This window comes from Vicia villosa, linkage group LG4, assembly GCF_029867415.1.
Source record: "Vicia villosa cultivar HV-30 ecotype Madison, WI linkage group LG4, Vvil1.0, whole genome shotgun sequence".
NCBI classification, from domain to species: Eukaryota; Viridiplantae; Streptophyta; class Magnoliopsida; order Fabales; family Fabaceae; genus Vicia; species Vicia villosa.
Window position 1 is genome coordinate 184,087,059 of NC_081183.1, and position 11,635 is coordinate 184,098,693.

Genomic DNA, 11,635 nt, shown 5'->3' on the forward strand with positions numbered 1-11,635 from the left:
TACACGTATGATTTTTTTTTTTGACATAAAGTTACTCGCATTTTGAACCTTTTCATTAAATTAAACTTAAGAAAACTTGCTTTATGGTCTCAGGTTCGAAACCCGCTAGGCACAAATTACTTATTAAAAAAAAAAAATTGTATAGTCGAGCATTAGCTGGCTTTGCCTTGCCAGTATAAAACATGGGCTCTCGATTATGGTTTCTCGAAGCAGTGTAGTACATTTTAGAATCAATCTTTTTCATTTTTGCACCTCCCTCCCCACCAGATAGATGGAGTTTAGTTCTGCACAGTGTGCACCCTCCCACAAACAAAAAATGTACCCGCCGACGACCACTCGCCGCAGCTCCGGCAACAACGCCGCCGAAATTAAACACGATTGGATCTCCGAAGCAGTAAACGGTGGTTCCCTCCGCCACGTGGACCTTAACACCGGAACAAACGGCTGGGCCTCACCTCCCGGCGACCTCTTCTCCCTCCGCTCCAACAATTACTTCACAAAAAGACAAAAATCCCCCGCTGGAGAATATCTCCTCACCCCCGCCGGCATGGACTGGCTCAAATCCACCACCAAACTCGACAACGTACTCGCACGCGCCGATAACCGTATCTCAAACGCGCTAAGAAAATCACAAGCTCAAAATCAATCCCTTAAGAGCTTCATCTTCGCGGTAAACCTTCAGATTCCCGGCGGGAAGGAGCATCACAGTGCAGTGTTCTACTTCGCAACAAACGAACCGATCCAAACCGGTTCACTCCTCTACAGATTCGTAAACGGCGACGACTCGTTCAGAAACCAACGGTTCAAGCTAGTGAACCGGATCGTGAAAGGACCGTGGATCGTGAAAAAAACCGTCGGTAACCATAGCGCGTGTTTGTTAGGAAAAGCATTAACATGCAATTACCATAGAGGATCGAATTACTTGGAAATTGACGTTGATATTGGAAGCAGCGCAATCGCAAACGCGATTCTTCACCTTGCGCTGGGTTATGTAACTTCTGTTACGATTGATATGGGGTTTGTTGTGGAAGCGCAGACGGAGGATGAGTTGCCGGAGCGTTTGATCGGTGCTGTTAGGGTTTGTCAAATGGAGATGTCGTCGGCTACAGTTGTTGTAGATTCGTTGCACGCACCGGTGTCAGTGGCGCGTGGAATTGGGTTGGCGAAGGTTAATCACCATAAGTCTGAAGACGACGACGAATCCAATCTACTTCTACTATCTACCCAATACTATAGTATTGGCCAAACTCCCCATTTTACCCTTCTACATAATTTACTTTACCCTTGCAAAAGGTTATTGAAGTAATTAACAAATTGAAAATTTGCACTTGCCATGTGTTGTTTGCTCATTCGTCTACTTTTACAATTGTCTACTTGCTTTTCTCACTCTTCATTTTCATTGTCCTCACTCTTTCTTTCTTAACTTTTCATTTCCAAGAACACAGAGCTCCTCCTTTGCTCTCAATTGCAGGTCTCCGTCCCCTCATTCTTCATTCTTTTCTCTCTTCCTCTCTCCCAATAATAAACCTACCCAGACATTCAAGAGCCAATCACCATTTTTATCGCACCAAAACTAGAAAAATGGAGAATCCCAAAAACACCTTCCAAGATTCATATACTTTACCCACAACTATCAAGACCCTCAAACAAAAATTCCAGATCTTCATCCTATTTCCAGATCTCCATCGCAACCAACCCAAATTATTGTTTGTATTATTGTTATTAACTTCTCTCAATCTATAATATATATATATATATATATATATATATATATATATATATATATATATATATATATATATATATATATATATATATATATATATATATATATATATATATATATATATATATATATATATATATATATATATATATATATATATATATATATATATTACATGTTTTTTTCCAGGAGTATTCATGATAGCTAGATATTTGGGTCGTTTACTTCAAAATTCAAATTTAAGGTGCACTATATTTTCCTCTCCATCTTTTAATTTAAAATTAATTTGAGTTATATATAATCTATGTATTTTATATGCAAATAAAAAAATGTATTTTCAGTAAACTTTTCAACTGTGATCTGTGAAAAGTCTCAATTTGATGGTGAGATACATGAAGTAAATAGTACCCATGCTCGATTGATTAACGTTTGTAGTACAATTTATCTTCCGACTGCCATGGCATACTATACCTTCATTGATAATTATGGTTTTCACCATAAATATGTATTTTCAAGAACTCCAATAAGTTCAAGGACAACTGTGGCTGAGAGATGAAGATTCTTTATCTTAGAGGTTAAAATTCACTTTCCCCATCTTTGAAGTTTTCTCTTGATTCATTGGTGTTTAGGATTTTAATATACAACTAATGTTTGTTTCCAGGTTGTCGTTTTTATAATGCATTTTGCAACAATTGTACAAGATATCAAGGTTGTCATGATTATGTTGATATGTTGTTTATATTTCTCATAAATTACATTATTTGTGTGGTGGCAGTCTGGCAGAATAAGATAACATAAGAAATGGAACATAACTTCACCTATGCAAACAATTGAACAATAACCGACATTGAACGTTAGTGAGTATTTTCTTTTTAGTTAAAATTATAATTTTAAGTTAAAAATTAGCAGCAATAAAAATACTTGTGGAAATATTTTATTTATTTATTATTTAGACTTATAGAAATTGGTTATTAATATTATAGAAGTCATGTGGTTATTAATATTATAGAAGCAAAGGAGTATGACACCGTTGGAATTTTCTTATTTGTCACAATTTGAAGACATTTTTGCCATTATCATTAGTAGTACAACCAAAGTCAAACTAGCAAAATAATGAGGGATTGTATAAAAAAAAATACTACTCTTTTATATCATTTATATTTTCTCTTCTGCAGTATTCTTTCCATATATTTACTGTTTATAGTTCATACATTATACATTATAGAGTTAAGTAATAAACCAAATACCTGTTGGAACATGTTTCTTTGCCTAACCCGTTCTTAGGAATTATAGAGTGACTAGCAATGTATTGTTTTATGATTTTTTTAATTTCCATAAGTTAGTACTTTTATATAAGTAAATTGAAGTTTTCATTGAGGACTGCATATTTTCCTAACCTGTTCCTTTCCCTGCTACAGATCAGTATTACCTTTTGACTTTGCCCAACATTTTGGGAAACACTTGAGTACAATGTCACTTCAACCTTAAATGCTATGGCGAGTTCCGCACGGTAAGCCCCTGCATTTCTTGCTTTCTCCAACAGTGCTGCCATACATTTTGTAATATTATTTGTACCTTTTCCATGAAACGTCAGAATTTTACATGGATTAATGTTATTTTTCTGATGCACAGCCGAGTAGCAGTGTTATTTAATAGAGCATACTGCTACTTTTAATTTGCTAGCAGTCTCTTTCCACGATTTTACTTTGGTCTGAAGTGACTGGATAACTTTGAATTACTATGCATTTTCTAAACATGAGTTGTATCGGGACTGTCAACTATATCTGTCAATTTATATAGAATCGTTGAAGAAGCTACTTAGACTTTTGGCCTAAGAGATATAATTTGCACCGAACGTCAAAACTATGGAATTCAAGTATTTTCTATTATTTTGTGGTTAATAAGACTCTGTATTTATTCTTAAATTTTTTTTTATTTCCCTTTGTTTTGTAATGTGTCTTGTGCCTGTCTCCAAACATTGAGACTTGAGACTGGCTAGAGTGATTTTCTTATTTTGTTATTCATGCTTTAGAACATTCTAAATAGATCTCTCTATTAACATAGCCTCAGACAAAAATAGTTTCTTCTTGAAAAATATAGAAGTATTTCTTAATAAAGTTGTCTTAATATTAAGAAAATATTCAGTGATTGTTAATTAGTTTTAATTAAAGTTTGCTTATATAGACTCTTATTAACAACAAAATAGTAGGATTTAGTAGTTGTTAATTAAAGTTTTATACAATTAACCTATATACAATTAACCTTGCATGCAGTTTTGACCTCCCGCAGTTTTGACATACATTTTAAAAAGTTATAGGTACCTTTTCCATGCACAGATTTTTACATTAAATAATGTTAATTTCCTTATGCATAGCACAGCCGAGTACCAATTTTATGAGGTAGAGCAGACTGCTTTTTTTTTTCTACCAGTCTGTCTCTTTCCACAATTTGTCTTTTTCCTGAAGTGACTTGATTACATCTTGAAGGACATTTACATTTTTTAGTTCAGTATACTATGAAAATGCAATTGTTAGCCTACTGACCTAAAGGAACTTAATTTTGCATTTTCTATTAAAGGAACTTAATTTATTTATATCACGGGTCACTATCAACACATTATCAAATTGAATTATTTTATTTACCTCATTAAGTAATTAATCTATTTTTTAACTTCAATAAAATTAAAATTGCATTTTATCTCATTGAATAATAATATATAGTCATCCACACAACTATCCAATTATTATTTTTATTTAAAGACAAAATTATTATTTTCAAATACACTTAAATCTTTATGATTATTGTTCAATTTACAATTAAGTAAATAATTTTATATTTTTCATTTATATTTTAAATTTTACATTTACATTTCTTATAATATTATTTCCTATAATATTATGAAATTAATATTCTATAAAAATTTATACTTTTTTATGTCTAATTAATTTATATAATAATTACAAAAATTGCTCATAGTGGCATTTAATATTGACTTTTATATCATTCAAAATATACTAAATCAAATAGACGAATACCCGTGCGGCAGCACGGGTCTCTTACTAGTTTCTAGTTATTATAACTGTTTATTGTTTATTTTTAATTTTTAATTTAATTACACATAAATCATTTTTTAAGTTTTAATTATTCTGCAAATAATTATTTTGCTTGGATTAATTTATTACACGATCTAAAACTGGTTTAAGATCTTAATTTGCACATTTAACTTTGAATTAGAAATTTAGTGTGATTAACTTAGAGTTAATTTAGAGGAATTTTTACGTGACTGGGAAGGGAAGAGAAGGATAACTGTAAAGTGAAGTTTGAGACTATTGTGTGGAAATTGGAATTCTTTGCTTAATACTATATTAATAAGGTTAGTAATTAATTTTGTTTTTTTAAGATAAGCATTCGTTAATTAGATTCATAAGCTGGCTAGTGTTCCTTAATTTTATGAGATTTGTTTAATTTGAACTTAATTAGCCAAACTGATTTATAAGTTGTAAGGAATCAATGCCAAAGCTAAAACAGATGTACAAGTGTAGTGGTTTGATTCTACCAGAGTGGGATTTTTATGTAACCATTATCAATAAAAAAATTAATTTGTTGATTGTTTCTCAATTTATACACTTGCTTTGTTGCAGAGGTTATTCAAACACAGCTATTATAATTTTTGTTTGTTTATCATAAGAAATTTGTTGAAATTACGATGAGGAATTCTAATTTTACAAAAGTATATATGAGAATGATATCAAGTATTCAAATATTTCATGGTTTGTTTGGCCAAAAAAAGTGTTCGGATGTAGGATGAATTCAAAACTTTTAGAACAAATCTTTTGGGTAATAAAAAGAACTTATTAACCAGCTCTAAGTTTTTGTTATAAATTCTCACAAATAAATAATCATATAAAATTTATATTATTAAATATATTTAAATAAGTTAATGTACACAAACTTTTAACTTCATTAATTTTATTGATTTTTTAATTAGTTTTTTCTTTTTTTGACAATTTTAATTAGTTGATCATAGCTGACAAGTATGTCAGTTATAAGAAAGATGAGGAGTGTGAATAAAAAAATCTAATTTATTAAGTTGAATAATTAATTATTTGTGAAAATAGATTAGATCGAATTAAATTTCTAAAAACTTAAATTTAGTCTTCTATGAAATCAAAAAGTAAGTTTAACAACATGTAATTTATCATTAACTTATTTTAATGATAGATTAATTGATTTATTAACTTGACTTAAAAATCTATTTCATTTTAAAATATATGAAAGTAAACAAGTCAATTGATATTAAAATTGATTAACAAATAAAAAACACAAGTAAACAATATCATCCTAATAGTCTCACCTACTTCAACATTGTTTGCAATGTTTATAGTGAGCTCTTTCATTTTAATCTTATAACCAAACAAAACTCTGCAAATAGATGTCTAGTTGGCCGTTATCTTTTAGGGGCCGCAGCAAAGTTGTTGAAATCATGAAAACAACACATGAAGTCACTATCTTCCTTTTTGCATTTAAAAACATCCATGCAGTGCTAGATTCCAAACAGGACAGTTAAGCTGGGTTTTTTAGTTGAAAATAAAATAAAGCTGGAAAATATGTTGATATAATTTCTTTTGGTGTATACCTCATACTACTCCTGTCACAAAAAAGAAACTAAGATTAGTTTACTAGTGCTAATTGAAGATTAAGCTAAAGATCAATGATAATCTGTTGCTATTTTTTATGTTGGAATCTTCTCTTCTTGATAATGGCTTAATGACAACCAAGTTCAGGTTGTTTCACCACAAAATAAATAAAGTTGATGGAACATTTTCATAATCAACATAAATAATAATTTATATTTTCTATGACAAATAATTCAATGTTGAAAGTGCTGAGGACAAATTGAAAATAAATAAAATCTAATAATTATTGTTAAATTTAATTAAATAAATTATTTATTTATTATGATTAAATTACGGAACTTTTAAAAATTTGACACAACCAAGATTATAATAAATTGAATTATTAAAGAATGATGAATTTAACTTGAAAAGATAGATTTTCACAATTTAATTAATAGAAGTTTGAAATCGAGCTAAGTTAAATATTCACATTTAATATTTAAAAGTGTCAGTCCAACACATAAGAAATTCTAAAACAAACTTACAATGACATTTTTGAAATCCCATAGTCATGTTTTTATAAAATTATAAGTTTCTGTTCTGACTTTTCTTGCATTGTAATCTTTAATTAAATAAAAATTATCTATTTTTCTTATTTTTTAAATAAATAATAAAATTAATCAATTAAATTTTTATGAGATAATATTAACTTTAAATTGAATTTTGTTAATTCTAATTTTTAAAACTGGAGAATACATTTTTTTGTAAATTTTAAAAAAAAAATCACTACAAGAAAACTCTTCCCTAGTCACATGAAGTTGTGACGTGATAATCATGTGGCTAAAAAAAACTGTTGCGACGTGATAATCACGTCACTAATTTTTTTTAATAAAATAATGAAAATAACGTTATATTTCTTGGGTGTTAGAATTTTATAAAAGAAAAAAATTTGCGATGTGGAAAATACGTCGCTATAATAAAATTAAAAATAAAAAATAATAAAGGCGCTATGTTCAGAGAGAGAGAGAATTTTGAATTTTTTTTTTTTAAATAGTTGTGATGTGGCAAACACGTCGCAATGTTTTAGAGGGAAAAAAGTCTTAGACAGAATTGACGTGGTGCAGACAGGGCAATAAAGTTTTTTACTGTTGGCGTGTGTTGCAACGTGAAATACACGTGGCAAAGTTGCGATGTGAATTTCACGTCGCTGATTGGTTTATATGAACACGCGTTCCTGACTTCGCAGTGAGAGAATCTTTATTTTACCGCTAGCGTGTGTTGCGACGCGGATTACATGTGGCAAAGTTGCGACGTGAAATTCACGTCGCTGATTGGTTTATATATTTACATGTTCTCTTTCTTCCTCCAGACCCATCGTCTTTCTCTCACCCTTCGGTATTTCTCTCTTCCATTCTTATACACATATTCATCACAAACCCATTTTCATATACCTTTTAATTTCAAATTTTTTCCACAAATTTCTTTTATTCTTGTGTTAAAGGTAAATTACATATATAAATTTTGATAATTTCATTTTTATAATTGCATTAATAGATTTTTATGTTTGTTAATTTATGTTTTAATATTTTTTTTAGGTTTTGAAAAAAAATTATATTTTAGTGACATGAAAATCACGTTGCAACTCAAGATTCTTTTCCCGCACCTAACCTGCTACACCTGCTCTGCCTGAAAGTGTGTGAATATCTGTTCCAAGGTTTGCGACATGATTTTCACTTCACTAAATAGTGAAGTGAAAATCACGTCACTACTGAGTTGCCACCTTCTCTCCTGCGGTGTAATTTTTCACGTTGCAAATTTTGGTTTGTGATGTGTTTTTTCACTTTGTGGCGTGATTTTCACGTCACTACTGAGTTGCCACCTTCTCTCCTGCGGTGAAATTTTTCACGTTGCAAATTTTGGTTTGTGATGTGCTTTTTCACTTTGTGGCGTGATTTTCACGTCACTACTGAACTTTTTTTTTTGTAGTGAATATAATTTGGAGCATGTTTGGTTCGTATGGAAAATTCAAAATTACATCAAAATTTTCACCTTAATGCTTCTAACTTCCTAAGATTAGAATATCCACATCCATTACACCCAGTTTGAGTTTTTAAATTGACTCCACTTAATTTTTTTTTATTATTACACACTTTCAATTATTTAAACACTTCATCTGCATTTTTTAAATATTCATACAACATTTAAAAAAATTCTAAAATAGGCCCCGCTAAACACTACATTACACTATATATTTAATTATCTATTATTTTTTAAACTAATTTAGATGAAAAGCACGTTGTGTTGTTTTCTATAGACATGATCTCAAACTAAAGCACGATCATGCTACCACAAATATCTAATAACTCCTGACACAACAGCTTTGACAGGAGTGTAGAAACGATGCAAAGAAGTCATAATGGTGCTCTTAGGGTCTGCGTCATAATGGTGTTCTTAGGGTCTGCTTGTTTCCAAAGAGATAGAGAGAAGTAAATTTGTGAAGAGAGAGTATGAGAAGAAGTGTCACATCACTATTGTTTGGTTTACAAAGAAATTGAGAGTACAAATAATTTGAAAGTATAGTTAAGTTGTTTAAATAATTTGAGAGTATAATATAATGTAAAAAAATTAAGCGGGATCTATTTAATAATGAGAATGATAAATGTAAATGCTATTATCTCACTTTTGCATTGGAATATGATACTTTATGTGGAAACATAGATCCAAACACATTGAGTTTCACTCCCAGCCTCTCTTCAAGTTCTTCTCTTTCATCTTCTCTCTCATCTTGCAGAAGCTTTCTGCCGCCGCCACAATTTCCTTCCCAAAATCCAAATCTTTGACTTTAGCATGTAGCTAAGTTATTGGTGGTGCGATGAGGTCCTTCCTCCGTGCCACCGTGTTTCTTGGGAGTTTTCCGTCGATGACTTTCAAGTGACCGCCATCTTGTGTTTTATCCTCATGGTTACTCTCTGTTCTATACCGCTAGAAAGTGGTTGTTTCACTATTCTCTCACACAACTAGCTTGTTCACGTCACCGGATTCTGGTTTCCTGAGTATGAGTACTGGTTTTTGGAGGTTGTAAAAGCTTGCATGCGTGATGAGTTGTTGTTTTCTTTCTGGATTTAAATCGTTTCTCGATTGCGGTTCTGTTTTCGTGGTTGGTGGTGGTGTGCCTCACTTTTGATTTCTGATTTGTTTTAAATTTGTTGAGATCTGCTGTTATGGAAGTGTTTGGGTTGATGCTACGACAAATGATTTTGTTCTGTTTCAGAACCTTGTCTTTGTAGTTCCTTGTTATGGTTCGATATGATATTGGTTTGTTTAGCTTGAAAGAGCTATTATGCTTGCTGTGATTTTTGCAGAGAGTTGTTGGTACGTAAATTGGTTCGTGTTGGCGGTCGATTCGTTCACCATTAATTAAAGTTCTGAAGATACACACAATACCTTTCTTTTGCTATCTAGTTTCGTTCTTGTACGCAGCTTTGCTAGATAGTGTATATTGTGTGTGTCTTTACTTCTTTTAGATCATTGTTGTAATAGTTGTATTCTGTTTAGAATGCTAACTACTTTTGATATGGTTTGACTGAGTCAGATTTTGCCCCCTCAGTGTATTTTGTACTATCTTTAATTTTCTTTATTAAAAAAAATAAATCCAAACGTAGTAGTACTAGTAATGGTTTAAGGCCACCTTTTGAGAAAAAAAATATTTTGTTACTTTTTCTTCTTTTTTGTCTTTCCAATTACTTTATCTTATGTCTTATTCGGGTAAATTTTTGTTTCAAAAATTAAAATCAGTCTTTGTTTTGAGTTTTAATTTTTTTTAAAAACTAAAATCAATTTAAATCTATAATATAAGAAAGTTCTATCTTTTTGAACTTTCTATGTGGTGCTGCCAAGTGGCTTAGTCTTAGAGCAGAATTTGTTTCTTCTTGATGCGCCATGTGTAATTTTGATGATTAATGAAGGTATGTTGTTCCATATTCCACCATTGATGTCTCATATCATTGGCATTAAGTTCGGTTTGTCCATGCAGCTTCTATGCTCCATTATTATATGTTACAAGCAGAACTTAATGAGGACTTTATATGCTTCTTTCCATTCAGCTTCAGCATCGGTTATGGTTATGTAATGAAGAGTGGAATGAAGAGTTTGTAACTCCTACATGGTTTTGTTATTTATAGTATTGGTTGGCTACACTTTTCTGCAGTATCATACCAGTGTTCAATATGGCAAGACCATTAGCAAAAATATGTGACATCAATGACAGCAAAGAACTTTGGAAAGTTTCTGTTCGTGTGCACCACAAATGGACAGTTGTTTCGAACAAGAGGGAGCATTTTGAGATGATTTTTGTTGATGTATCGGTAATGAAGTGAATTGTTTGGTTGTTTTTACATATATTGTTTTTGGTTTGTTGTATGTTTGATTTTAATGTTTTTTCCAGGGTGGTGACATACATGTTGCTGTTCCTGCACCGCATGTATCTCTTTTTTCTGAAAAATGGTCTTGGATCATAGTTACACTGTTTCCAATTTTAAGGTTCAGGCTAATGTTGCGGCTTTCAGACCTTCGTCTCATAAGTTTATGTTGAAGTTTACTGCTGGCACTACGGTTACGAATGATAACAACGCTGAAATACCTCCAAAGCCGTTGGTGTTTACTAAATTTACTGATATAATAAACGGCAACTTTAACAAGGATGTGCTAATAGGTAGAATATTTTATCTCTATTCTGTTTGACTGGATTTGTTTTTTATGTGTTGTTTCATTTTAAGGTTTTTTTGGCTGTATGTGTTTTAGATGTCATTGGTATGGTGGAAAGTATTGGGTATTCACAGACCACATCAGGTGCCCGGAAGCAGCAGATTAACATGATGCTGCGTGACGGGGGGTTTGTATTCATATTTATTGTATAGTTTATCAAACATATCTTATGTGACTATGTAGATGACATGGTTTGTATTATTTCTTCAGTGAGAATACTATCAATTGCACGCTTTGGGAATCCTATGCTGAACAATTCATGAAGTTCAAGCAGGAGCGCGGAGATGATTCTGGTCCTATTTTTGTCATGATCCAATATGCTAAAGTCAAGGAACAAGGTTAGTAATTGATCAAGTTTGGTGTTAGATATCCTTGTATTTTGATATAGATGGTTATGTAACATTCTATTTGAATAGGTAAGTTTCCACTGTCCGTGACAAACACGTTTAATGTTACCGTCCTTGGTCTGAATACTGATTTGCTGCCGATGAAAGGTATGCTCCTTGGATTTGCTCTTGTGTGGTTTTAA

At 31.5% G+C, this 11,635-nt stretch overlaps 2 protein-coding genes and 1 long non-coding RNA gene across 8 annotated transcripts; all 3 read left to right on the forward strand.

The window, feature by feature from the left end:
• Positions 1-1,756, forward strand: LOC131600503 (protein ENHANCED DISEASE RESISTANCE 2-like). Its single transcript, XM_058872654.1, has one exon. The coding sequence runs from the start codon at positions 272-274 to the stop codon at positions 1,304-1,306; it is 1,035 nt and encodes a 344-aa protein (XP_058728637.1). The 5' UTR covers positions 1-271; the 3' UTR covers positions 1,307-1,756.
• A 70-nt stretch (positions 1,757-1,826) lies between these two features.
• On the forward strand, positions 1,827-3,615 carry LOC131596321 (uncharacterized). Of its 6 annotated transcripts, XR_009282278.1 has the most exons (4): positions 1,878-2,300; positions 2,388-2,583; positions 3,145-3,236; positions 3,359-3,615. It is a non-coding gene; the product is annotated as an uncharacterized LOC131596321 (long non-coding RNA). The 6 variants fall into 6 exon arrangements; XR_009282276.1 differs by having other exon boundaries at positions 1,831-1,970; positions 2,068-2,300; positions 2,388-3,615; XR_009282277.1 differs by having other exon boundaries at positions 1,872-2,300; positions 2,388-3,236.
• A 6,564-nt stretch (positions 3,616-10,179) lies between these two features.
• Positions 10,180-11,635, forward strand: LOC131598492 (uncharacterized). Its single transcript, XM_058871087.1, has 6 exons — positions 10,180-10,307; positions 10,446-10,706; positions 10,787-11,053; positions 11,143-11,233; positions 11,317-11,444; positions 11,523-11,635. Exons 3-6 carry the CDS (start codon positions 10,843-10,845, stop codon positions 11,633-11,635), a joined length of 543 nt encoding a protein of 180 aa, XP_058727070.1. The 5' UTR covers positions 10,180-10,307; positions 10,446-10,706; positions 10,787-10,842.